Below are 27292 nucleotides of genomic sequence, written 5' to 3' on the forward strand. Positions count from 1 at the left end.
TCATCGACGACATCACGACCTTTCCACTTCGGTTGGTGCCAAGCGAAACAGCGCCGCGGCGCATTATCACCCAAATCCGACGAAGCACAGCGTTCTCTAATACTCTCATGTGACGTTAAATCCATCACGACAGTGCCGCTGATGCCCATCCACCTCTTCGATCCGACAACGGCTGCCGAGGCCAGCATTGGCAATCAATCTTTAGCTCCACACGAGCCGCGTCGACAACCGATACGTACCGAGTAGACAACGACCAAAACTTGTGGTAGTACCTTCACGTACAAGGACCGCCGCTAGGCGCTTGTTGGTTCAGACATTGCTCGTTAAGCGCTCGATAGCTGGCTACGTAACGCGCGAACGGAATCGCACAACCCTGACCATGGGCCGACGCGGCCCGAGACATGGTGGTGGAGGAGGTGGAGGTGGCTTTCGTCAAGGTGGAGGTAACAACTACAGCAACAATCAGAACAACGGCGGCGGCAGCGGGAAGAGCACGCATAATGCACACAACGCACACAACGCACACAACGCACACAACGCACACAACGCACACAACGCACACAACGCATACAATGGCTATCCGCCACCACCATCACAACCCCAAGTCATCACTGAAGAGCACCCGCCCGTCAAGGGCCCCAACCCGGGCTACATTGCCGTCGGCAGCCAGTATATGCTTGAGCAACAGCTGCGCACCTTGCAGCGCGAGACCGGATGCGACCCTGCGCGAGAGGATAGTTACCGGCTCCAGGGGGTTCAACTGATTGACAATGTGCGCCAGGCGTTGCAGCTGCCTGTCAAGACATTTGCGACCGCCTGCACCTACTACCACAAATTCCGTCTCAATTTCCGGGACGCCGAGTACAATTTCCAGGACGCCGCGCTGTCGGCGCTCTTTGTCGCCTGCAAGGTCGAGGATACGATCAAAAAGTCCAAGGAGGTGCTGTGCGCCGCCTACAACCTCAAGAACCCGGACAAGCCGACCACGCCCGACGACAAGATCTTTGAGCGGCCGTCGGCCATCATTGTCGGGTTGGATCGGCTGATCCTGCAGACGGTCGGCTTTGATTTCCGCGTGCGCTACCCGCAGAAGCTGCTCATCAAGCTGATCCGTCAATTGATTCCTGCCGAGGACGCCCGGACGTTTCTACGTGTCGCCTATCCCATGTCCATTGACCTGTACAAGACGTTTGCGCCCATCAAGCAGACGTCGTTTACGATGGCACTGGCCTCCATTGAGCTGACGGCGCGCATCCTCGACGACAAGCACCTGGACCCCGTGCGGCAGCTGACAACCGCAAAATCAAGCATGGCTGGCGGCGGCGGCGACGGCTACTATCACACGAGTCGCAGCTGTGTCGTTGAGACGCTGCTCGACTTACTCGACCTGTATACGCAATTCACCAAGAGCACAAAAGTCGGCTCGCAATTCGACCTCAACCGGTTTATTGACATTAAGATCAAGATCAACCAGGAGGTCGACGACGACCCGGACCTGCAGCGGACCGACGCCTGGTATGAACAGTGTGGCGGGGACAACCATGGCGGGAGCAATACCGTTCAGACGCCTGGCTCGAACAGATCGCCGGCCACAACGGGGTCGGGGCCTCACGCTGGTGGTGCCGCTGGCGGTGGTTCCTCTGGAGTTTTCGGGGCGTCTGTGAAACCGCGAAAGCATGCAGGCACGATGCGCTTCTTATTTGAGGTTGACAGGATGCGGCAAGAGGAAGCCGAGGTAAATGAGTACTTCAAAGAGGAATACACCGAGGTGGAGACTGAAGTGGACGAGCTTATACCGGAGCCAAGTCGCGGCAGCGGCGGCGGTGGTGGTGGCAACCATCATCACAACGGCAACAACAACAACAACAGCAACAACAACCGGAGCCATGCCCCATCTAGGCGCGAACGGAACAACCACAACCACCACAACAACCAGAACCACCAAAAGCAGGGCGGCGGCGGTGGCAGCGGTGACCCAAACTGGGGGCCGTACCAGCGGAGCAGGAACAATGACCACCGACACCACAAGGCGCGGAAAGGTGGTGGCTACTGATAGCGGCCTGGCCCACCAGAGCCCGAGGACACTTTATACGCTGTTCAATACCAATGCAATACCATCATGATGTTCTGTTATTTGTCTCCCATTTCATGTTCTCCTTCCATCGTCCTTGTTTAATGCATTCACGCCTCTGTGAACTTTACAGACAATTGAGCTTCTGCAACGGTTGATTGATGTCGTTTTTGTTGATACACTCACGCCCAACCTTTATTGGCAAATATGAAGAGTGCAGATGTACCAGTACGTGATCAAACCACTGTCGACGCCTTGGTCACTGTGATGGAGGGGCGTGTGATTGACCTTAATTCTCCTGCCCTTTTGAGCTGAAGAATGAGAGGGACGTGGCTGAAAAAGGAAAAGCAACGAGGGCCAAGCGAGGGTATGTCCACAAACAAAGGTACACAGCAGGGTCTTTTCGTCATATTCTAATCCCTTACGCACCTAGTTATCAAAAACCCTTGGGCTTGGAACACAGGTTAAGCTCACTCCAGCTCGGGTGGTTCGCCCCACGCGCTCGTCTCCCCTTTCCCCCCTGGCATGCCACGATACCCTACACCATACACCACACACGCACACACCTCTGCGTCGAGCTCTCTCTTTTCCTCTTTCTTCAGTTACCTAGTCTGACTCAGTCCATGTTTGCATGTGCCAAGGAGAGCAGGCTCGTATTCGAGAGTTTCGGCATAGTCAAGATTTGTACTTCACGGGCTGCAGAGGCATCCACTTGTCCGGCTGCTAAGAGCACATGGAGAAAGTCGCCACTAGCAAAGGGCAGATGTTGGACTGTTTCCTGGCGACATTGACCTAGGTCTAGGCAAGGCTGATACTTGCTGGTCTGTGATGGCTGTTTATTGAGTTGTACACCGGTTTCAGCTCACCGACTGACGGAGATATAGTACGAATGTTTTCAGTAGTAGGACAGTGTCCATTTCCCCAACGGCTGTCGCGTTGTACTTGGTTTTGACATATCTACAGAAGCGGACAACCATGCTCCACGCAAGTTGCCGTTCGCCACATGCAAGTCACTGCTCTTTTTTTCATATTCTAACATTTTTTCGTGATCGTACGAGTGCTGGGCAAAGTGGGTTTTGGGATGTGCCAAGACCACAGCGTGTTATATATCGTAGGTAGACTCGAGCTTACAACTTCCCTTTTGGTAGGGTTTGTTGCCGCCGGTGTGGTTACCCAATTTTAGTCAAAACTTTTATTTATTTCTTTGTCTGCTGTCTACTTACGCGCCTGAAGCTGGGGAGCAGCGTTAAACGGTTATAAGCTGAGGGCGATAAAGCTCCGGCCCTTGTTCTAGAATCTCACGGTTTGGCTGTGAACTAGAGAAGCCCGGTTGTGGGGATGATCAATGATCGCCCTGGCGGTCCAGCTGAACGGGGGCGTGTAAACCTTCGCAAGTCGTGTTTCCTTGGTACCATTTCTAGATGTGGACCTACGGAGGCTTTCGAGGACAGCGAGAGAGCCAAGACACGCCGTCCAAATGAAACTACTATTCTATAGAGACATAAACGGTTAGCAAAGCCGGGAAGACAAAGAAGGTAAACCGAGAAAGTAGACCACCAAATACGCGCGCAGAAAAAACGGTATTACGTGGTAACTTAAAAAGGCTCCATGAAGAGGGGTAGCCGCGAGGGATAGTCTTCAGAGTGGGAAACAGGGCTACCTTGTTGGACGCAGGTTGATCCGAGACATTGGCATTTAGGTTGCAAACTAGGACGAATTTCGTTGACGATCTTATGTTTTTTTGCACATGAAAGCGACAATAATTATCAGCATCAACTGTACTGGGCAGAACACTATCTGCCGCCCAGCCCATTATAGATTTTCGACGGATTTTTCCTGTCTCCTCGTCCGTTTTGATTTCCATTTTGTCGGCAACACCGCTCTGAAATCGCCGACTTCCACTCAAGTATCCCTACGCCTCTCCGCCCAAGGCGTTGTTATGCTTATCGGATGTCGCCGATGCGGACAATGGCGCCCAATGTCTTGAAAAATAATCTGGTTCGGATTTTTTTCCCTTTCTTGTCCACGTTTTCTTCCATTTCACTCGCTGCACTTGCTTCGACAATTTCCCCATCGCTTTGTTATTAGCTACATTTGCAACTATGACTCCCCGGCCTTACCAGGATACACATCCAAAATGTCATCACCAAAATCAATGTCACCCAACATAATAATGTATAACAACAACAGAGGACCAGTCCAGTCGATGCTGAGCGACCTTTTCCGTGGTGGTAATTGTACTACGGACCGTTTAGAGGTTCACAGTTCGTTCTACTCTAATTGCCTGCATCCCGTTATGAAACGGAGGTCACGAGCTCTTTTGAGCCTCAAGAGCCTCAACTCCACGGTTTGCCCATATTGTCAAAGTTACCGAACATGTTAAATTTACCCGCATTGATCATATTGCTCGGATCATGGCAGATCTTTCCGTGTTGCCAGTTCGACTCAAATCGGTTGGTTATTTAAGGTTGGCTCCGAACGCTCGTTTGCCTAACCAGTTTGGCGTCAGCCTTGTAAGCCGCACATCGTCGTACTTCCACTCCGATGCTAATCTCCACCACACGGTGTAGACACACTGCAAGGAGTGGGTATATAAGAGCGATGGTGATGTGTTGACGAGCCTAGACCACGTCCTAAAGTCCATTCCTAAAAACGGTCAATCTGTGTGTAACCGACAATCTGGATCTGCATGTGATATCGGTTTTTTCGATTTATCATCGAGTTTATGTCATCCACTCAATGGACCGCATACCAGCATTAGTATACCATTGCAGAAAAGTTAATACGCCTGCCTTCCCGAACCATCACCGGATTGAGATGGCTGTGCGGCCGCAGAGCGAAGAACCTTCGTCATATACCGGGACATACCAAACCGAAGATGACACTTGACTTCAGTACAATTTGTGCCACATATTTCTCCGGCGTGACGTTGTGTACGGCACTTTGCACGGCAATATACGACATGTCTAAACATCTTCGATAACAAGGTACTCCCATAGTCCAAAACAAGAGGCTCGGTTTACACGAGGTGGACCTCATTTTGAACGTGGGTAGCGCCTTCCCACCCACGGTGATTGTCCAGGACCAGGACGACCGTATAGTGTCCGAGGAGCACAGTCGACGACTATAAAGGTCCTCCAGAGACAAAACGCCAAGATCATGCTGGTTGACGTACCGAGCGAGGACCACTCGTACGGCGTGAAAGCAAGTTATCGACGACGTGAATTGCGGCGGCGAGATTTTGTCCTTGGAGTCTCTTCCGTTGCTCATTTGTTTATAAAACAGGGAAAGGGAAAGAACAAAATGGAATATAAAGGAAAAGGAGAAAATAAGCTCATACATCTAGCGGCTGTAGATGCACTTGCGGTTGGCGTCGGGACAATGGCGCGATATGCTGTGGGGAGGCCAGGCCCTTGTCGGCTGTGACCCGCTACGGGGCTCAATACCCCGCGTACGGAATACTGCTCGAACTCCAACAAAGTCGGCGGTTCTCCGAAGCCGCTCGTGCTGCCGGGCTCTCCACAGGGGAAGCTGTTGTTCATTTGCTGGGTTCGACATCCAGTGTCAACCATTCCTGAACCACAAGCACAAGCGCCTCGTCACCATGTCAGCACCCGTCAAAGTCGCTCTCGTGACGGCCTCATCGGCTGGTCTCGGCGCGGCCTGTGTCAAGGCGTTGGCACCGCACTTTCGCGTCGTCGTGAACTACTACTCGCGCCCGGAAAAGGCCGCCGAGGTTATCCGGGAAGCGACCACCATTCGTTCGTTTTATGACCTGCCAGCGGGCGCACCCCGGTTTCTGGCCTTGCAGGCTGATGTCAGCGACCGCGCGGGCATCCAGCAGCTGGTCAGCGAGGCCGTCGACCGCATGGGCCGCCTGGATGTGGTCGTGAGCAACGCCGGCTGGACGCGCGTGACGGACTTTATGGACCTCGAGGACCAGCTGCGCGAAGAGGATTGGGACCGCTGCTACAACGCCAATGTCAAGTCGCACCTTTGGCTCTTGCACGCGGCGAAGCCGTTCCTCGAACAAGCAGACGGCGGCGGCAGCCTCGTCGTCGTGGCCAGCCTCGCTGGCGTCCGTCCGAGCGGCAGCAGCGTGGCCTATGCGGTTAGCAAGGCCGCGGCGATCCACCTGACCAAGTGCCTAGCGCTCGTGTGCGGGCCCAAGGTGCGCTGCAACGCCGTGAGTCCGGGCCTGCTGATGACGGAATGGGGCCGGCGGTTTTCAGACGCCCAGATCCAGCAGGCGACGGACAAGACGGCGCTGCGCCGGCTGGCGACGATTGAGGACGTGGCCGACCAGGTCAAGACGCTGGCACTGAGTCAGTCGATGACGGGACAGAACGTCGTCGTAGACGGCGGGGTGGCCATCTAGGAGGAGAGCGCTAATAGGTCCTCGGATCGATCCCGAGATCGACCACATTTTTTTTCGTTGTTGGACGGTCCTTTGTTGTTTTGTTGCATTGTTCATGTCGAGTTTTGATTTTTGATTTTATTTATTTGACGTATCCTTTTTGCTCTTCTGTCCATTTATAACATACTAGGCCCACGCAGCACTGGACCAGCGTGCGTCCGGATGACGCGAGACGTAGCAACATCTGCGGTTTTCAACACAGTTCGTCCTAGATGGGGCGGTCGTGGCGTGGGACGATAACGGCGGCATTGCTTAGCGACAGGCGCTTTCACATTGACAAGGGCCAATGGGTCATAGGAAGTGAAGTAACACATGTCTTACAACCAGTAGTGAGAAGAATCAGTAGCCTATGATGGAAATAGAATTCTGAGCGCTATAGAGAAAATACCGTACTTACAAACAAATCCTAACGCATGTCCACATGTCCCCATAATCCCATCCTTGTTTCCAATCACCGTATCGTCCTATCTAATACTCCGTTTTCCCGCTCAATTCAGAATGTCCCCAATTCAAAACGCTATGGAACCCAGTAGAAAAAGCCTCTTGTCTTATCTCGCGCCCCTTACCACACTCCCCACCTTCTACATCAAGTTCATATTCGCCGCATCACCCAGCTCCCACGTCATCGACATCGACCCGGGATTGTGCAAACCGCCGGCCGTCATCATTGCCGCCGGGTTGCTCCCGTTGTGTGTGTTGGTTTGTGCGGGCGCGTGCGTGTGGAACGTCGAGGGGACGGGGACGGGCGGGTAGGCCGATGCATGCGATTGCACCGTGTAAGGGGAGTGACGTTGCTGGCCGTTGCCGTGCTGGCTGTCACCATGTTGGTTGTGGGCGTGGCCCTGACCGTAACTGTGCTGGACTGCGCCTGTGACCATAGTTCGCGGCGTCGAAATAGCCGGCGTCTGCGGCATGAGAGCCGACGAGACCGAGACGCCCGACATGGACATGGCAGGCATGGGGACTGCAACAGCGTGCGATGACGGCGAGTTGGCGAGCGACGAAGCCGCCGACACGGACGTGGCCGACAGTGGGGAACGAGAGTGGGACGCGTGCACAACGGAAGGCTTTCTCTGCTGCTGGTGAACATTGACATTGGGGAGATGTCTGTAGGCTGCCGTCGTGGTCGACGCCGTGGTATAGGCACTCTCGGGCGTTGTGCCGCTGTCCGAGGCCGCCGAATACGTCGGAGTCAGTGTGGACAAGCCAGACAATCCGGACAAACCAGAGAAGCCAGACATGCCAGACACGCCAGACACGCCAGACACGCTCGGCAAGCCAGACAAGCCGGCAGCTGGGGCTACAGTCGACTCACGCTCCTCTGGATGGTACTGCTGCTGCACCAGCTCCGACAAGAACGTCATGTATGTACTGTAAAACTGCAGCTTTGTGTGCATGTTCCGTGCGCCCTGCAGCCGTTCCGTCAGCTCATCGCGCTCGGCGTCCGTTGCGGGTGTTGCCTTGGAAGCAGGATCGAGCCTGAGCAGGTGGGCCAGCCGCTGGCACTGCGGCGCGGCCGCCGGGTGGACGCCCACGGGGTCACGCTCGGCCAGCAGATCGCGCATCACGGCAAGGGGCACAGGCAGCGCCGCCGCGTGCGCGGGTGACCGCAGCTGGCCGTCGCGGGCGACCAGCAGACGCATCATGCGGGACACGGGGTGCGTCTCGCCGAGCACAATGTGCGTCAGCGAGCGCACGTGGCTGCCGAGGGCCACGCCGACCTGTCGCAGCGCCGCCGTGCTGTCACGTGCCATGCCGTGCGCCCGGGGCGGGTCCAGCGAGCACTGCACGCCAAAGGCCGTGCTGTACAGCAGATAAAACAGCAGCGACGGGTCTTCGTCCTGCAGGTGCTGCCGCAGGCTGTCCATTGTGCGGTTGACGCTCTCGAAGCCCTTGTCCAGCACGCCGTCGGCGATCAGACGCCGGCCCGCGCGCATCTCGCGGCCCCAGGCCGCCAGTCGGTCGGCGGCCGTCTCTTGGTCGTGTGCCGCCTCCATCTTGGTCGACACAAACACGCCACCCGTCTTCTGCACCCACTTGCCGTGCTGGAGCGCCTGCACGACATACTCGCGTGTCAGCCGGGCCAGCTCGTCCTGGACGGTCGACACGGGAGACGCGTACGGCGGCGAGACAACGCTCGGCACGCTGCTCTGCGGCACCGACACAGACGTCAAAAGCGGCGGCGGCGGGTGGGCCAAGCTGCTGCGGCGGCTGTCATAGCTGGTTGAAAGCGAACGCTGCTGCTGCTGCTGCTGCTGGTCGAAGGCGTTTGCTGATTGCGTCGATGCCATTGGCAAGTACGGTACGGTCGACGTCGGCAGGCTAATGGATGGTATGGTCGACATGGTCGACATCGTGGACGCTGTGGTTCCTTGGCTTTGCGTCGTCGAGAAGGACGCAGACGACAGCGACGTTAGCGTTGGAAACGCCGAGCCCGCCGTTGTTACGCCCATGACCGGCATGGGTGTGTGTGACGGCACGATTGGCACCGTCGACGACGCCAGCGAGCCAAAGTGATGATTCTGGTAGTGCGGGTGACCGTACGAGTGATGTGGCAGCGGGTGGCCTGGGCCGCCATGGCCACCAGGGCCGCCATGCCCGTACACATTTTGGTGCTGCTGTCCATGGCCGTGTTGCGCCGGGGCATACGGGGCATAGGGAGCGTACTGTGCATGGGTGTGCATCGGCGGCGATGGCGACGGCGGCGGTGTCGGCGACGGGGTCCGGCATGTGATGCCGGCCGCCTCCATGTGGCCCGGCAGCAGGTCCCCCAACAGGTCGTCGCCGTTTCCGTTCTTGCTGGCCTCCTGCGACCGCTTCAGCAGCGTCGGGTCCCGCTTCAGGTATTGGTCCACCCGTGCAAAGTCAATCTCCCGTCCGCGGATCGTGAACCGTGATTTCTTGCCCTGCGCCGCCCGCTGCTGCTGTAGCTGCAGCAGCGCCGCCACGTCCGCTGCCTTCAAGTTCTTGTCAATCGCCCACTTGCTGATGCGCGTCTTGTACATGCGCTGGCTCGCATAAAACTGGTACTGCTCGGCCATAATCTTCTGCACCTGCTTGAGGTGGAGGCCCTGGTCGCGGTACAGCTCCGTGATGCGCTCGCGATGCACCTCCCAGTCGTTGATCTGGGCCCACTCCTGCTGCGGCCGCCGGGTGTTCTTGCTGTTGGTGGTGCTGGTGGTGCCGCTGGCGGCCGTGCCATTGGCATGGCCGTGGCCATGATGTGGCCGGCCGTTGCGGCTCTCTGGCGTCATCTGTCCAGACGACATGGAGAGATTGGTGAGAGAGGTGCAAGGTGCCAATATTATAAATCGTGGTTCACAAAGTTCGATATCCCTCTGCCCGTGTGTGTGTCATCTACAGTCCTTTCGTCGTAGAGTCCATTCAAGATGGTGAGATGCAGATGAGAAAAATATATAATAAAATAAAAATATAAAACAAGGAAGGACGACGAGGGATAAAAAGGACGGAGGGAGCTGGGGGGACTGTGGGAATTTTGGGGGACTTTTGTCGCTTTTAACAAAGTAACAAGGAGAGAACGAAGAGAAAAGTCCAGTATGGCCAAGCCTAACGGCAAGATCCCAAATCGTGAGTGAAAAATGTGAGGCAAATATGAAAATGGTTGGGGAAGAGGTCAAAGGGATAAATGGGATGTCACGGAGAAAGGAAAGCAAAAGGTCGAATAAGCAAAAAGTACGATGTAATGCCACAGATGAAGCAGATGATGCGAGGTTGAAAAACGAACAAGGGGACGTGGAAAAGTAGAGTGGCCGGGGATGGTTAGCGAGGGCGGAAGTGGTGATGATATAGAAAAAGTATCCCAATGCAGACGTGGAAGGAGGACTGGAGGGAGGGGGAGGGTTGCTGGAAAGAGTAAGTCAAGAGTCAAATACGAGCTAGCACAGGAATGCGGTTTCGACGCTCGACGATAGCAACACTCTTACACGCTGCTATGTCGATGTACGTCGGCGGTGTCCAGGCCATAAGAGACGAGACGTTGCGAGGGCTGACGGATCGACGAAGCGTGCTTGCATCAAGGCCAAAACCAGGACCTAGTCGATCCGACAGTGTGGTCTAAGGTGGTCTAGGCAGCCGGAAGACACACCCAAATCAAGTTCGGAGATATTTGGTCGCGGCAGATGGTGACATGATGAGTCAAAGGCGCGGCCAAAGTCGGGGAAGAAGATGAAGACAAAGGCAGTGGTGAAGACCGAGACGGAGATTGACCAACACCGAGGCGAGACTGCAGAGCAGCGGGGGGCATTGGCGATGGTCGAGGAGAGCCGCAAAAGCAACACCGGGTGACCGTGTGTTCACGACCGCAGTGGGGAATCCAGCTAAGGAAGCACGAGGTCCCACGGTCTCGAGGTCTTGAGGTGTGCCGGGTGACGTTGATCGTCCAGTGCTAGTCGTCGATGTGCTTGTGTGCTTATGTCGTTGTAATTGCGGCTACGTTGAATCTGGGGGGCGTGTAGGGAATTTCCATAAACAAGGGTCTCAGGACAAAGTCTCGAGACACAGCCAGGGGAGTGTCGTCTTGTCTTGGCGCGCTCAGGAACCTAATTAGAAGGTACGTAGATAGACAGGTTAGAGCAAAGGCGGGGGCAAAGTCTGGGCGAGGTCTGGGCGAGGACGAGAACGCCGCTGGTGACGTTGGTTGAGAGTGTTTGAGGTTGTATGAAAGAAAACAAAAAAGAACTATAAGATGGTAAAACCTGGAAAGAGAGCAGATATGAAAAAAAGAAAAGAAAGAAAAAACCTGGAGCAGGAAAACCTAAAAGAACGACAATTGGTAAATAATGACCGAAAATACAGGTTTTGACCAGCTAAAGAGACTATACTCTGTCGCACGTGTCAATACAAGGATGGATAGGAGCACATATTTATGGTGGTGGGGACAAGGATGTATGTTGAATGGTTGTGGCGGTGGGAGCTAGGTCAAAGAGAGACCGAAATATGAACAGTGAACGGTGAACAGTGAATAGTGAACAGAGCCAACGAGAGTCTCCTCCTCTAGTCCCGAATAAACATACGACACACTCCCTTTCTCCGAAGTTAAGGAATTGGAAATGGGGGCGTGTGCTCCGTAAACTCATACTCAGTACTCTCCAGTCTCCGTTATCTTCATACCAGAGGACGTGGGCCTCTTGGCGGGTGGAGTTGTCTAGACTAAGAGGCCGGTCCTGCAGAACGAAGGAGGCAAAGGACAATGAACTAAAACAAAAACGAAAGGTAAAGGAAAGATACCGACACGGCCTCAGCAGCTCTTTTGGCTAACCACACTATATTTCTTGGACCCCACGCCGTCCAGGGATTCACAGCAAGGGTGAGAGTCTGGAATTAATCAAAGCTGAGCCTTGAACGAGACGAAAGGGGTATAGCTGGCTTGTGAGGTTGTATGCCGTATTGTTCTCAGTAGTGTAGGCTCTAGAGGTTGCCATATATTTGTGATACATCGCATGATGCCACCTGCAATACAGGCAACAAATGCACCTGACTCGGACCACGTATAAAGTATGTGTTGTTTTATCATTCTATTGTGTCTGGATTGTTTATTTTTGGTTGTTTACCTTCTACACAACCGCTGTCTTGTCCTCGTTCTACACTAAACGAACAGACAAAACAAAAGGGCGATACGCAACATTCGTGCACCAAGGCTTTCCTATTTGCACACCAGTAAAATGCTTCCTCTGTGTAAAGTTTACCGGCTGGAAAAGCATGTGCAAAGTAAAAATACCTACGACAGGGCACGTAAGGCTGCGCCGAATGCTCGGGTACAAACTAGAGTAGGATGCCGAAGAAGCCCGTCGGCGTCAAAGCTCAGAAGACATACCGAGTTGCTGGTATGCTGATAAGGCACAGACCAGGGGCAGTTACCTGGAAGGAAAACGGAAGGAAAGGGACCTTGTGGTCCCTTGGTTCTTTGGCGTCTTGCTGGGAGAATTGGTGAATAAGCCTTAACAGTAGTTCCCAGGGGTCAGAGCCCAATCGGCCGACAGAAAAAAAAAAAAGCGCATACCATACACAAAGCAACCCTGAATGGCGTTTTACTTTCAAGGCAGTTGCCGGTCGTACGGTGCGTGTTTGATTTTGTCTACGGTGGGGTGCAAGAATCAAAGAGATGGGCGGCGGCGACGGCCAAGAACGAAAAGGCGTTACTTTGTAGTTTAGCGCCAACGGTTTTTTGTTTGTTTGGTTTCTTTGCTGCTTGCACAGCCCATATTTCATTATTGGTCCATTTTTTGATCGTCTCCTCTTTGGCTGCTGGCGTGTTCCTTTTAGAAAGTCACTTTGAGCCGCAGCATGTGCATCAGGGTTTCCAATGTTTGTCAATGTTTGCCGCCAATTGAATGGCTACGATATACTTAGGACGATAGTTGCTTTCTTTTTACTGTTTTTCGTCGCCTTATTCTCACTCTCCCAATCTGCAAAACAAAACGACTTGCACCCCCACCACGCCGAGAGTTTCCTCGCCGAAAAAGGGGGGTGGAACCCAGGGCATCATTTGGCTTGCATAATTCAGCTGATATCGAGTCGATGCTCTAGACAGGGGGTTGGCCAAGGAAAGCAGGGCTGTGTGCCAATACAAGTGTGCTCTAGAGTGACAGCTTTGAGCAAACGCAGATACTTTGTAAGTCGTAGTACATCCTCCGACCCACGCTGTGCTCCAAAGACTGCCTCCGGCAACTGAGCATTTACACTCGAGATTTGGGTGATTGCCGTTTCTTTTCTTCTGTTTTCTTTTCTTTTGTTTTCTTTTCTTTTTTTTTCCCGTGTACTCGTAGTTTTCAACCGTCGCTCCCAAACAGTTGCATTCGTACATTTTCCATTTTTATCGCCTTAGCCGATATTCGGGTATCCGCCATCGGTAAATAGCAACGTAAACAGCTGTCTTTGAGTCTTGATATTATGTGGCTGTTGTTAAATTTGTTGCGTTTCTTGTTTTACGTCAACACAGTCCGGACAACAATAACAACAACATCAACGACGGCCGCAAGACGCAAGAAACCTTTGAGGAGCAGATCATCGTCTCGAGACGATCGACACTAGGGTGTTTAGCACCAAGTGTACGTCGTGCATACAGTTGCCATTGAACGATATCGGGTTTTGTTACGTTTTGATGTTGGACAAGGCAATGCCTTTGTTTTGCTCATACTTCGTTCAGCTGATTGAAAGCACTATGATCAATAACAGTCTGCTGTACTAACATCAAGCTCGTGTCGTACTCAACCTTGGCATTTTCATCTCCAAAAGCGACATCCGGAGGCCAAGAAGTGCAGACAGCGACAGCCGCGCAGTTTCTCGGGATCGTTCAGTCCATACGACCCTAGCGAGCCTAGGAAGTATGGTGGTATTTATTCGTAGACCAACGTAGCTTTATAAGGTTTGTGAGTTACGGCGTCCGCGATGGGAATCCACCGGATACTCACCCTAAGGCCAATGCTAGCGGGCCTTAGCGTGCGTTGGTCCATGGCGATGAATCCAAGCTACAGAGAAATTCAACAAAAAAGGGGGCACTTTGCGAGCTCGTTGCGCTGGGTGAGATATTAGGCGGCCGCGGCAACAAAATTGCAGAGGCAGGGGGGGGGGGGGCCGGCCGCGCCCTCATCTACTCAGCTGTGCTAATTTAGGCCTCCCGCTTCCTTGATCTTGGGACGGCCTGGTGCAAGGAAGTCGTTGAGGGGATGGGGATGCGGAGATGTTAAGAAGAGTAGAGGCGAGAAGCAGGGGATGAGGAGGAGAAGGGGAGACAAGGTGACAGGGAAACGAACATTGCGGAAAAAAACGTTCTTTATCCTACTGGTTCTTTTGCCTTGCCATTGGGACGGTAAGCGAAGAGAGACGAAAAGAAAAAGAAATCAGAACAAGACGCCGGTAGATGGAACTGGATCGCTCTGCATCGGAAATCAAGGTGTCGTATGGATGGTGGATCTAGATTCTTACCCGCATACGACGTCGTTGTACGAAATACAGCGACTCCTCTACGACGAGTGGTGTTGATCAGGACTACTTGGAGACCACGACAGCAGCCCAACCGATGCTAGCGCAAGATCGAGTTGCGCCTATGCACCATTGGAGTTGTTCAGCCAAGGGAGATGTAGCCACATTTTACCTCACTTTTCCCTTTTTTCACTCTATCACACCTCAGATCAGATCCGATCGAAAACGAATAGTATTCGATACAGAACAGTGCGGATCGATTGCGATGGTGGGCAACCTATGTGTCATAGCCACGAACAATATAACAGAAGCTGGGAATTCGGATGCCGTTGTCAAGCTGTCAATGTCCAACGACCCATGTCGCTGTCAACTACCATACATAAGAGAAGAGTCTAGACCATTGCCATCCCGCAAACCGGGTTTCAATTCCACAGCCTGCCCCGACAGCAATTGTTGCTAATTGATGTTTACGCTCCGTGTCCTCTCCGCTTTATCTTTCTATCTTGCTGTGCATTGTCTTCGCTCACAAAGGGGTTAACCAACCTGCCACCCTACCACGACGCCCTCTGTATCCTTGTTTCCTTGGTTTCGGCACGCCCGAGAGGTCGGTCTGCACACTAGCAGCCCTAGCCCCGGTAGGGCAATCGCCGTTTTCTTGCTTTTCTGGACCGAGCTCAGATTTTACACTATTCACACTACAGCTATTCACACTGTTGACAAGATAATTGCCGTCGCATGAATTTGCCGCCGGCGATGGAGCTCCCACATTTTGCTTATTTTATTGTTTTATCGTGGGCTTTTCGAAAAACGATGTACTAATTTGAACTCGCAGATGAGCCTTCAATTTACGGAAGATACAACCCTAGGGTCACACAAAACAATACATGAAAACTATGTTCACCGGCAATGCCAAAAGTAACACCGTGCGCAGGTCAAGTTGCACCGCATGTTGCTCCTCCCTTTCATTTTTTACCGCACGGACATGTCGTTGTTTCTGTGTGGGGAGGTGGAGCCTTCCAAGAACCACAAACGGCAGGAGTGAGTGGGGATGGGCGATCGTCAATTCAGTATGCGTTTAAGCGACAAATGGACGGACGACATATACTTTGTAGACTGTGAAAGCTATGCATGTGAAGGCTTGGGGCTGGGCAAGCTGGGCAAAGCTTGGCCACATAGTATCGGCAGTGGTCGACTGGCCATAACTGGCAGGTGTCCAGTCATGCACTTCGTACTTTTCGTTTGACGCTATTGCCTTTCTTTGTTTACTCGGTCTACTTCTAGTTTGATTTGTCGTACGGAGGACGACGTACTAACACGTGCATTGTATAGCTTCGACTGGATGTCTCGCGAGCAATATGATGCCTCTCACCACGGGACGGCGCAAGAAGCTCGAAGGCCGAGCCTTGCACGAGTTGGGAAACGGCCTATTTACAAAGGACCGTTGCCCGTTGCGCATCAAGTGCCCTGTAATTTTCTTATGGCCCACAACAGGACTTTACTGAAGGCTAATCCAATTCAAGCAGACCTTGCGAGGACAGAGACGGCGAGCCAAGATCAACACCCAGTGGCTGGTGAACAACAGGAACAAAGAATGTTGAAGCCCGCTGCACAAGTCTTTCTTTTTTCAAAGATACATAACGCGGCTTCGCGCGGCTTTTTGTCAGACGCCTGGCTCCAGCCTTGTCAACGGTTTTGCTGATCCTCGGTTCCACAGCGTGCCGCGACTTCACGATCGACAAAAATAATAAAATTAAAGGTTAAAAAAGACTTTGGCCCCAGATTCGTAGAGCCAACGGTGCTTTGTGCTCCGTCTCCGCAGAAAAGTGCTGCAAACGGACAATAGACAAAAATGGACTAGCACACCAGGGTGCGAACTATTCCATCGATTTCCCCAGTGACACGGAGAAAATCACCACTTGTGTGTTGTGAAAGCACGCTCGGGGAGGAGATTACCGAAGGCGAGAAGCAATATATAATTACACATCAAAGAGTAGAGTAGGCAGAGCAGATGGCAACCTCCGTCAGCGGTTCAAAATTGGTATTACCAATACAAAAACATAATATAATCTGCCAGTACCGGTTTAGCAATACGAAAGACCGTGCGATACCGGCAGAAAGGCCAAGAATCACGCGGAGTCCCTCTTCCACATGCCCACTCACTTCCAATTCTCTCCGGAATGAAGCCCAGCCCATTCACTCACACTCTCTCTCCTTATTCCACAGCAGACTATGCAACCTGCTTCATCCGTTCCTCAGCGCTTTCAATTTGCATCGTTGACCATTCTGTTACTTTGGTCAACTTACACTCCCTGTGTTACTGTACGGTACTTTGGCAAAGATTGAGTCTCCCCCCTTGGCGATGATAAAGGAATGCTACACTGACACACACACACACGAAAACAAAACAAAACAAAACAAAACACAGGAGCCCAGCGTCTCACGCTTCCTACTGATCATATATGGTAACGCATCATGGTCGGCCTCGCCGAGCTACATTGAGGTCGCTGTTGTCCTGGTGTCCCGTTGTTTTGCAAGTTGCCGAGTTGCCACCTTGCCTATTTTGCAGGTTTGCATCTCCACACGTCTTGGCAAGACATCAAATTCGCAGCATTCTTATACGTACTATTTGTGCAAAGCTGTAAGGAAACAGACGGTGGGCCCGTGCAAGACGAAGATGGAGGTGGTTGCCATCTCGTTGACGTCGAAGCGTCCGAGTGGACGGGGAAGCATCCGCGGTGTGCCACCTTCGTGGATATGCGGGTCACAAAAACCAAAGTGACCGGTCAAAACCTGCCGGACGCTCTTGATGCTCGAACAATGGTCCGGGAAAGCAAATACGAAATTCAGTGCATGCAACGAGGCCGCGAGAGAAACATCCGTGATGATTTGGCAAAGCACATAATTTTAATTTGTCTCGAGTTAGGTAACTGCTATTATATCGGCTGCAAGAGAACGAAAGAAGGAGAGAGCGAGAGGACACGAACCGACGCAGGTATTGCAACCAACAAATAACAGCTATAGGTGGGGAGCAGACAGGCGCCAATGGTCAACTGAGGACGAGTCTTATGTTGCACATTTTAAGCATCACGCCTGGGTAGACTTTTCTTTTCGGCCCGCGTCATCCAGCCCGAGAAATCCCCGGGCTAGAGTATAGCATCGACCCATCTCAGTCAGGGTACAGGATGGCCAAGGAAGTCTTGGAATGAGAGAAGGCCTGGTCCATATAATTATTATTATGATAAAAAACTGCGGCGATTCTTGTCAATATTTAAAGTCTAGAATTGACGTCTTCGTGATTATAAGTGACTGTTGTCTGCGAGTCCCAGGAAGTCTGAAACTAAGAGTTGAAATTTAAGAGCAATACTTTAGGAAAGTAAAACTCTGGTCGTCGAAGAATCATATACGAGTTTGCAAAGCAGCAAGGTGAGACTGCCAAGACAACACAGTGCAAGTCTAAGGTGTCTCAGATGGGGCACATTTTAGGACAGTGCGCGAACCGTGTATAGGTGCGCCCGCCTTATAGCGACCCATTCTCACACCACCTCGGCAACGAGCGAGATGAAAGCTACAACGATGACTGGATGCTTGACGTCGTCTGCACCAATGTCATCGCATGATTTTTAATAGTTTTTATATTTAGGTAAAAAAAATTCTTTGCTTCCCACTCGAAGTCCTCTTGTTCAGTCGCCGTGACTTCTAGTCGTCTTCTACTGTTTACTGAACTTAGCTGCGAATATATACGTGACGCCCGTTGTCAAGACTGGCCGAACTACAGCGACAGCTTTCCGAGAGATGGACGTTATACGGCACTTACAGTTTGTTCGCCCCTAAATGGTTGCGTCACTGGTTGGCCAGAGACAGTCTTACTAGGTTGGGCACACATTCGGCGTCGAGTACCAGTTGAGAGGAGTTGTCATTACTTCATGACCGCCGGTGGCTTTCCATTTTGGCAATTTGAAGAGTTTTTTTATATTTCCAACGCTGTATGACGCCCGCTTGCAACGTAGATACGAAGTGAAGATGATGCTTGACTGTCGATAAACAAGAATATCTGACGACACATATGCCAAATCTGGAAATAAATACGAGTTGAGGGGTAATAGGTAGTCCCAACAACAATGACAGGCATTGATATCGAACAAAGCAGTCAAGTATGTACGATCACACCACTGCACTCTTGGGAAATCTTTGGAGAGAGGCAAATTTCATTGAATCTAACAGCCAAGCTACTCAAGTGAATAATATTGCGCAACTTCGTTTCAAATTGCCTTGAGGCAAAACCCTCTGTGAGCTTACAGCTTTGACGACCACTCGTCTAGTCATGCTGTAATACCCAAGTCCTTGTAAAAGGCGTCGCCGTTAGGCTTGCGGCCCAAGAACTGCTCCAGCGTCTTCATCTCGTCTTGCGACCCACCCCGCTCCAGCACGGTGTGCCGATACCGCCGACCCTCGGTGCCGTTCATCGGGTTGGCCTTGAACACTGTATAGAACATGTCCGTCGAGTACACCTGGGAGTACAGGTAGCCGTAGTAGCCCGCGTCGTAGCCGCCGATCAGGTGGCCAAAGCATGCCTGGCCGTTGCCCCAGGTGCTCGGCTCGCCCTGGGCCTCGGGCCCTTTGATGCCTGAAATCTGGGCGCGCAAGTCGTTATACACGCTGCTAATCTCGAGGGCCTCGAGGGCCGCGTGCGACTCGGGCGCGTGCACCATCATGTCGAACATGCCAAAGTGCAGCTGGCGCAGGTTGAAAAGGGCGTCATTGACATGCTTGGTCGCCACAAGCTTCTCAACGAGAGCGTCCGGGATAGGCTTACCCGACTCGTAGTGGCTGCTAAGGGCCTTATCTGCGGCGGGCTCCAGCACCAGTTCTCGAGCATCTGGCTCGGCGCCTCGACAAAGTCACGCACAGTTGACGTGCCATGGAAGCGCGAGAACTCCGTGCGGCCGGCCAGATCGTGGATGCCGTGGCCCAGCTCGTGGAACAGTGTGACAACTTCGTCGTGCTTGAGCAGCGACGGCTTCGTGGGCGTCGGCTTGCTGAAGTTGCACACAAGCGCCGTGGCTGGGTACCGGCGGGTGCCGTTGGTCTGCTTGAAGCCGGGTTGCATGTTGAAGTTGGCGGCGTGGCCATACTTTCCCTGGCGCGGGTGCAGATCCAGATACAGGTAACCGACAAAGCCCTCGCCCTCCGACTTGTCGTCCCAGACGCTGAAGACAATGACGTCCTCGTGCCACACAATGTCCTCCGCGCGGCCGGTAGGACTGATCCGGGCGCGCTCTTCAGGACCGAGCTCGACAAAAACGAAGCCGAACAGCTCCTCGAAGATCTCAAGCATACCAGCAACAGTCGCACGCAGCGGGAAGTACTCGGCGATCTCGTTTTCGTCAATGCTAAACTCTTTCTCGATCATGAGGCGGTCGTAGTAGCGGTGGTCCCAGAGGTAGTAGTTGCCATCGAATGGCAGACCCAGCTCAGTCGTGTCAGCTTTCTTGAGAGCAAGCAGGTGGTCAATCTCCTTGACACCTCCAGCAGCCAGACGGTTGCGCAGATCGCCTAGGAAGTCATCAACCGTCTTGACGTCCTTGGCCATCTTGTCCTCGAGGCGCAGGGCCGCATGGTTCGGGTAGCCGAGCATGCGGGCGGCCTCGTCGCGCAGCAGTACGGCTTCGCGGAACAGTGCAGCGTTGCCGTTGCACTTGTTTTCGTTGTCGATAAAAATACGCCGGCGGGTGTCCGGGTTCTTTGCAAACTTGAGAGCAGGGAACAAGTCGGGGTACTTGAACGACAGGCGGACCTTGCCGGCGTTGTCGCTTCCGTCCTCACCTTTGTCGAGGCCGTCAATCAAGTCGGCCGGCACGCCGTCGAGCTCCTCGCGTGTAAACCAGATACCGCCGTTCTCCTCGTTGAGGTTCTTCTGGAAATTGATTTGGATCTGGCTCAGGCGCTTCTTGATCTCCTTGAAGCGGTCGCGCTCGGGACCCGCAGGGAGACCCAGGCCATTCTTGATGTAGCCCTTGTGCTCACGGACAAGAAGGCGAGCGCTCTCCGGATTGAGCGGCGTGACCGCACCTCCCACCTTGCCACCGGTCGATTCCAGGGCATCTACACCGCCGTAGGTTTGCACAGTGGCGTCGACGACCTTGAAGACGTCCTCGCGCATGTTGCATTCGATGCCAAACTCATCCATCAGGCGCGTAGCCTCTGTGCTGGCGTCACGCAGCTCACTGTCTGCCGACACATACTGGTAGAACCCAAGAATGTGGGCGGAGAGAGAGACGCCGTTCTCGTCTTCAACCTGGGGACCAAAAACCGTGTCGAAGGTGGTCTTGCTGTCGTCGGCCACAGGCGGCACGTCAGCAACGACCTTGTCGAGCATGGCACGGGTGCGATCGCAGATGGCCTTGGCGTCGGCCAGAATGCTCTCCTTGGTTCCCGTGAAGGTAGGCGGGGCCTGGGGTGGGTTCTTGTACTTGTCGGCCATGCTTTCAATCGAAGGATTCGTAAAGATGGGCTGGTAGGTCGCTACAGTCGGGCTTGACGACGAAAAGTAGAGTTGTGACGCGGGCGATGGGTAGTTGTGTAGTTGGTCCTTGAGCTGTGTCAAAAACGGGATCTGAGGCCGGGTCGAACCGCGAAAGACGGCGAGAGAGAGCCGGGGAAGCACGCGGGTGGCCAGCGTAGCGATGTAGATGACACAGAGAACGAGAACAACGATGGCGGCCGCGGAACAGAAGCGACTCGAGCTTCGCTTGCTTTGTGGCGGCAGGCGACGAGATTGTGGCCTCGGTGAGGAGCGTGGACTGCGATAAGAACGCACGGGGGTGTAGGAATCCAGCGTGAAGGTGCTTTCGTTAGGACCTGTGCAGGGTGGGCTAACGATCAGGCAGCTCACAGATGGGTGATGCAGAGTTGGATAGATGCGTAAAAGTCGGAGAGGAAGTGGAAAGGCAGGGAGAAGCAGACAGGACGTGGGGAGGGGAAAGGAGAGAAGAGAGCAGAGGTGCATAAGACGACTGCGACTGCAGCTGCAGGTGAGGGGCGTAGCTGCCGCTTTAGCGCAATGTGGGGATAGTGGAATGCTCCGTTGGCAGGTGCCGTCCGTGAAATGCCTGTGCATCGAAAAAATTGAATAGCAAGTGCGCCTCGCAAGCAACTGCTGTGACACGACCGTCGCTTTAAAACAAACGTTGCGGCTTAAACGAACACGACAATTGGATCACAACGAGGTGACGGATGCGAGACACAGAGCGGATGCAGGATATCCGACGACACACGGCAGCGGCTAAAAAACGCTGACATGTGTCCTTGCCCGGAAAAGTGTTGATGACAGCGAAAAGGAGACAAACTGATAGGAAGCAAACGGAAAGTAGCATAAAATCCAAATATATTCAACGCATCGACCTAAGCAAATCAACGCCGGTGCAGCCCATGCTCCCAAGTTATATTTATGTACGCAAAAGCAATCCCTTCAGGGCGTCGTCCTCGTAGACGGCGGCCACCTAATCCAAGTCCGGCGATGATGGAACAACATGTCCGTATGGGCTAGGTCCACATTCTGCGGCATCCCCAAATGTTTAACACGGCACCCTTTGTCTTCAAAACTTCCACACTCCCTGTTTCATGCCGACACCACCCAATAGACATCACTAGACGCGGTTCCAGCCTATCTAGTTGGCAAGAATTGTCCGGACAAGGTCTGCAAAGACGTTAGCATATAGCAAGGTAGGATTTGCGGGGGGATCAATTCAGCTCCCAATGCGTCCATGGGTCTGCGAAAGTTTGGTAAATCTCCGACATACCCGTATAGTTGACCTGTCCTGAACTCGTGTCGACAGCCTTCAGCAGCTCGTCAACCTCCTCGTCAGTCATCTTCTCGCCGAGGTTCGTCAGGATGTACTTGAGCTGGCCGACGCCAATGTAGCCGGTCATGTCCTTGTCGAAAACTTGGAAACCGCGACAGTACTCCTCGGGTTCACCGGGGTCGCGGAAGCCGCCGGGACGGTTCAGGATGCGCTGGAAAGTTTCGAAATCGACTGCAATCGTTAGTTTCGTATGCCTCGCGTGCATCCCCCGCGCTCCTTGGGAGAGCACTCCGTCTCCTGTCGTCTCAGGGGCAAACAGCCCAACCAGAACCAGGAAGCTACTCACAGTCGCCGCCGACGTTCTTCTCGAGGTCGCGCACCTCACTCAGCGTCGGGTTCTGGCCGCAAGCGCGCAGCAGGTCGCCGAGGCTATCGAGAGCGACACGACCATTGCCGCGCTTGTCGAACAGGGAGAACGCCTCCTTGTAGTTGGTGGAAGCCTGCGCATCGAACTGGTTAGAAGCCATGGCGAAAGCGTTGCGTATTGTGGATTGTGTGTGCGTGTGTGCAGAAAAAAAAGTGCGAATATGAATAAGAGCAACGACGATGCAGGAGTCAAAGAGGTAGCGATGGCTCGTGGCGATGGAAAGTTCGCAGAAAAGGAGGGCGCAATTTGTTGACAGCCGTCTCCACGCCGACAGCACGCAAAAACACTACAAAGCACCAAACGCCTGCCCTGGAACTGGAGTCACCGCCCACGCTAAAAACGTTCCGAGAGGAGCGAAAGCCCTGGGATTTTAGTACACAAATAGCATCTGACCGAAGCCCATCTAGCGGTGCACAAGGGTTCGGCGTGCCTGTTTGGTGCGATTTTGGCGTCGTTTTTGGCGTGGGCAGTCCCGGTTCCTGGTGTGAGATTCGGCGTGTGGCATTGATCGGTGGTCCCTTTGCCGGTCCTTTTGTCGTGCTGCTCTTCTAGACCGCACGCTTGTTTACACGGGCAACACCTGTAGGTCCGTTTGTGCAACTTACCATTGTTTTGATTTGCTAGTGCTCGATAGCTGAACAGAAAATGGGTATTACCGAGCGTCTGGCGGTCGGTCAATTTGGGTGATTGTAAAATGCGTTGGTGCAAAGCAAATTCGAAAATGGAAATCTGGTGATGTTTTGAAAAGAATGTGGCAGAGGAGACAGGAGAAGAGGGAGATAGACGGCTTAAGAGGAAGGAGAAGGAAAGCAGAAGGCGGCAGAAACAGAAATGGACAGGCACACACTGGTTGGTGGCTTGAAACGGGCAGGATCGCTCTCACTTTAACCTAGCCATCGCCCTGACGGTTCCAGACCTTGCTCTGTCTGCTTGGGCGATACAGTGCCCTGTGCGTTGATCCAAGCGGTGACCAGAACCCCTCACGAGCCGTGAACATTGCTACGGCAACGACTCCACTTTATTTATCAGAACCAACCGAGCCAACCAATCCACATGTCCGGCCACAGCCAATATGAAGATGGCAGTTCTGAAAGAGGTAATGGGGAAGCTATTTGGCCTACCCAGTAGAGTGGCAAGCAGTGCACATCAGCTTCGTGAGGTCAACGGAAACGTAGATGGCATCCTCAGCCGTGTTCGTGGCACTTTCCACAAGTATCAAACGAGAATAGACGCGTTATTCCAATCACCTCGTGGTCTGCTCTTGCCTGTTTAGTTGTACGCGCATCGCAATCATTAAGTAACCCCTTTAGTTGCATTTATGAACAGTTCGCGTTCTTGTCCAAGATCAAGGTAGCCAAATATATCAGAATGCGTGAGAAGAAGGCGATGTTTCTCATTTCGAATGGAGGAAATAGGAAACACTTGTCGCATTAGTCGGGAATTGTGAAACGACCTGGCATTAAAATTGTGCATGTCAAGGGAGGTAGTTGTGCATGCTAGCATGAGCAATCCAAATCGGGGTTATGCACCTATGTAAACAAACGCGACAGAACGGGCCAATCACAGGCCAGTTCTGTCATGCCTGCAACAGTTAGTACTCATGCTAAAGCTTGCTGCGCTAAGTCGACACATCCTGAACACCAGCAGCTTCAACCTCTCGCGTTGACAGATTTCTATTCTCAACTTGTCACCAGTCATCTCTACGATTTTTCGGGACACCAACTCGGCCCAATGAACATGCAAAAGCTGTAGCCGACACGATCACAACCTCCCTTCTCGGCGCGTTTTCTTAATCTTTCCACTTCCTCTCCGCATCACATCTTTTTCGACATCTCGCCCCCGGCTGTCGTCAGCCACTCTCCATCGCGATGGACGCGACCGATTACGACGAGCAATATTTCATTTTTGACAAACGGTTGTCCTCTTTCCAAGGCCCGCAACCCGTCGCCAAGCGGAGGCCGTCAACCGCTGCTGGATCTAGAGCGCCCAAGGCCCTGACGTGGCCTCACAAATCGCCGGCTCCCATTGACGTGAGTTGAGTCTCGTTGCGTCTCGTCACTACTTCCCGGTCGTTTGCTTCTTGCTAATCTTTACTTAGCTCGCGCGAGCTGGTTTCTTCTTCAACCCACAACCGAGCAACCCCGATAACGTTCGCTGCTTTCTCTGCCACAAAGACCTCGACGGCTGGGAGGAGGACGATGACCCGCTACAAGAACACCTCAAGCATTCGGGCTCGTGTGGCTGGGCCATCTGCGCTGCCATAGAGCTCGAGCTGGGCGACGTTGTCAACGAAGACCCGCGTCTGCCATACCTTCTGGAAGCCCGCAAGTCCACGTTTGGTGGTCGGTGGCCATACGAGAGCAAAAAGGGTTGGAAATGCAAGACCAAACAACTCGCCGAGGCGGGATGGAAGTACACGCCTACACTGGAGTCGGATGACAACACTACGTGCACGTACTGCCAGCTCGCACTCGACGGCTGGGAGGCTAGCGACAAGCCAATGTTCGTACCTGTTCTCCTTTTATCTCCACTGCTTTACGTTCACTAACAGATTGTACAGGGACGAGCATCAAAGACGGTCGCCCAACTGTCCGTTTTTCACACTCATCAGCACAAACCCGGCACCGAAAAAGACAACACGCGGCAAGTCGGCAAGAACGTCTAAGGCGACGCGTCTTTCCATCCAGTCCGTGGCCACAGTGACTTCCGACGCGCAGTCCGTGGCCGACCCGGACGACAGCATCCTCACAACCACCACCGTCGTGACCCAGGGCGGCCGGAAAACCACACGGGCACGTAAGACAGCAACTGGCACGACGACAGCTAAAGGCCGCAAGACACGTACTAAAAAGGACGAACCAGTCCCGGTACCTGAGCCTGAGCCGGAGGTTGAAAGTACTATTATTCCTGAGGAAGAAGCCGCTGCTGCTGAGCCCCAGCCACCGGTGCCCACAAAAACGTCACGGGGTAAGAAGCGGACAAGCGACGAGATTGATTCGGCTGCCGCGGATGCAGCTGAGGCGCCGGCGCCCAAGAAAAAGCGTGCTACGCGTGTCCGTGCGAGCAACAACGCGGTGCAAGCCGAAAGGAACGACTACGCCATGTTTGATCCTATGCCACGGGAGGCCGACGAGTCCGCCATTGATGCCGAGCTACGCGCATTGGAGAAGGATATGGAGGTGGACGTCGATATGGACCAGCAGCTACAACAGCAACTAGAGAAAGAACAGGAGCAGGAAATCCAGGTTCCTAAGAAGGGCCGGAAGACGGGCACACGCAAGGCGTCTAAGCAAATACGGAAGGCGAAAGCAGCCTCGGTTGCTCCCGAACCAGAGATTGAAATCGCCGCACCAGAACCAGAAGTACCACAGCAAGATAAAGAACCGGAGCCGGAGCCCGAGCCGGAGCCTCAGCCAGAGGTTCAGCAGCCGGACCCACCGACAGCTGGATACAGTAGTATTCCAGAGGCCAAGCCGAAGACCAACGGCAAAACGAAGTCGAAGAAATTGTCCCTTCCTCCCCGGCAGTCAACGCAACCACGACTGTCTCTGCACGATATTGAACAGATGGAAGGGCCAGACGAGCTGCACGAGGAAAGCCTTCTGAGTGTTGGCAGCAGCGGCACAGTTGTCCATGAGGCTGTCGAAGAGCCAGAGCCAGCACCGCCTGCAGCTGCGCCGCCAGCAAAAAGGGGCCGTGGCCGGCCACCAAAGAAATCAGCCGAGTCTACGTCGTCTTCAGTACGGTCCAGCGCTGCTGAGCAAGCCATCCAGGCCCAGCTGCAAGCAACGGTCCCGACCAAAATTACGCCGATTCCACCCCCCTCCATCCCTGCCGTGGCCATGTCTGCTGAACAGTCTGCGCCGAAAAAGCGCAAGAGCAGCAATGTTTCGAACAAGGAGACAGTCGTTCCGACAGCAGCAAAGAAGTCGCAAACGGACAAGGATAAGGCCCTGCCTCCTTTGCCGCAGTCCAAACCGGCGCAACAAAAGCGAGAGTCCCACGCAGGCATCACTCCTGTGCCAGTACCCGCGCTCGTCTCGATGCCTGCGCGTGTAGAGAGCCCCGCACCCGCCACACCTCGCAAGCAGCAGTCGCCCGTTGCGCTCGCCAAGCAGGCGACGCTGTCGCCGTCGCAGTCGCCGCAGTCATCGGATGCCGAGAACCAGCCTCCGTCGTCACGGCCAGCGACCACGAGCGCCAAGGGCAAGCGTGTTGCACTGGCTCCCATACAGATGCCGCTTCCGGCGGCCAACGCTGTCACGCCTGGTGGCGTGTCGACGCCCGTGCGTACGGGATCGCCATCGAAGCGGGCCAACATCCTAGGTTGTGGACTGCGCAGCGCCATCTCCTGGTCTGCGGTCGATGTGGATGCAATCTTTGGGCTCAACAAGGAGAACGGCGACGACATCCTGAAAAGCCTGTTGCGGAAGGGCACAGATCTGAGCACGCCAGAGAAGGGTATGACGGTGGAAGAGTTTATCTTCCACAACGCGGGACAGGCGGAGCGACTGCTCAAGGAGGAGTGTGAGGCGATGGTGAGCATCTTTGAGCAGCAAGGATCACGGGCGATGCACGTGCTGGAGTCACTGGAGGTGGAGGAGTAGAAAACACGGATAGGACATGCTGTACAG

At 53.7% G+C, this 27292-nt stretch overlaps 7 protein-coding genes across 7 annotated transcripts; 4 read left to right on the plus strand and 3 right to left on the minus strand.

The window, feature by feature from the left end:
• Positions 1–379: 379 nt before the first annotated feature.
• SPSK_09023 (CTD kinase subunit beta) lies at positions 380–2053 on the plus strand (the record flags this gene model as incomplete). The annotated part of the gene is made up of 1 exon (XM_016735604.1): positions 380–2053. The coding sequence occupies one exon, from the start codon at positions 380–382 to the stop codon at positions 2051–2053; it is 1674 nt and encodes a 557-aa protein (XP_016586810.1).
• Positions 2054–5675: 3622 nt separating this feature from the next.
• SPSK_09742 (short-chain dehydrogenase) lies at positions 5676–6449 on the plus strand (the record flags this gene model as incomplete). Its single annotated transcript, XM_016736312.1, has 1 exon — positions 5676–6449. One exon carries the CDS (start codon positions 5676–5678, stop codon positions 6447–6449), a length of 774 nt encoding a protein of 257 aa, XP_016586811.1.
• A 620-nt stretch (positions 6450–7069) lies between these two features.
• SPSK_08532 (uncharacterized protein) lies at positions 7070–9757 on the minus strand (the record flags this gene model as incomplete). The annotated part of the gene is made up of 1 exon (XM_016735125.1): positions 7070–9757. The coding sequence occupies one exon, from the start codon at positions 9755–9757 to the stop codon at positions 7070–7072; it is 2688 nt and encodes an 895-aa protein (XP_016586812.1).
• Positions 9758–10311: 554 nt separating this feature from the next.
• Positions 10312–10566, plus strand: SPSK_10168 (uncharacterized protein; the record flags this gene model as incomplete). The annotated part of the gene is made up of 2 exons (XM_016736718.1): positions 10312–10361; positions 10389–10566. The coding sequence occupies 2 exons, from the start codon at positions 10312–10314 to the stop codon at positions 10564–10566; spliced, it is 228 nt and encodes a 75-aa protein (XP_016586813.1).
• An 8182-nt stretch (positions 10567–18748) lies between these two features.
• SPSK_11006 (metallopeptidase MepB) lies at positions 18749–21435 on the minus strand (the record flags this gene model as incomplete). The annotated part of the gene is made up of 2 exons (XM_016737227.1): positions 18749–19162; positions 19243–21435. 2 exons carry the CDS (start codon positions 21433–21435, stop codon positions 18749–18751), a joined length of 2607 nt encoding a protein of 868 aa, XP_016586814.1.
• A 734-nt stretch (positions 21436–22169) lies between these two features.
• On the minus strand, positions 22170–22758 carry SPSK_09878 (myosin regulatory light chain cdc4; the record flags this gene model as incomplete). Its single annotated transcript, XM_016736445.1, has 2 exons — positions 22170–22462; positions 22578–22758. 2 exons carry the CDS (start codon positions 22756–22758, stop codon positions 22170–22172), a joined length of 474 nt encoding a protein of 157 aa, XP_016586815.1.
• A 1768-nt stretch (positions 22759–24526) lies between these two features.
• SPSK_08517 (uncharacterized protein) lies at positions 24527–27265 on the plus strand (the record flags this gene model as incomplete). The annotated part of the gene is made up of 3 exons (XM_016735110.1): positions 24527–24688; positions 24757–25160; positions 25219–27265. 3 exons carry the CDS (start codon positions 24527–24529, stop codon positions 27263–27265), a joined length of 2613 nt encoding a protein of 870 aa, XP_016586816.1.
• Positions 27266–27292: the final 27 nt, after the last annotated feature.

The sequence above is a fragment of the Sporothrix schenckii genome (assembly GCF_000961545.1).
Source record: "Sporothrix schenckii 1099-18 chromosome Unknown Cont44, whole genome shotgun sequence".
Taxonomy (NCBI): Eukaryota; Fungi; Ascomycota; class Sordariomycetes; order Ophiostomatales; family Ophiostomataceae; genus Sporothrix; species Sporothrix schenckii.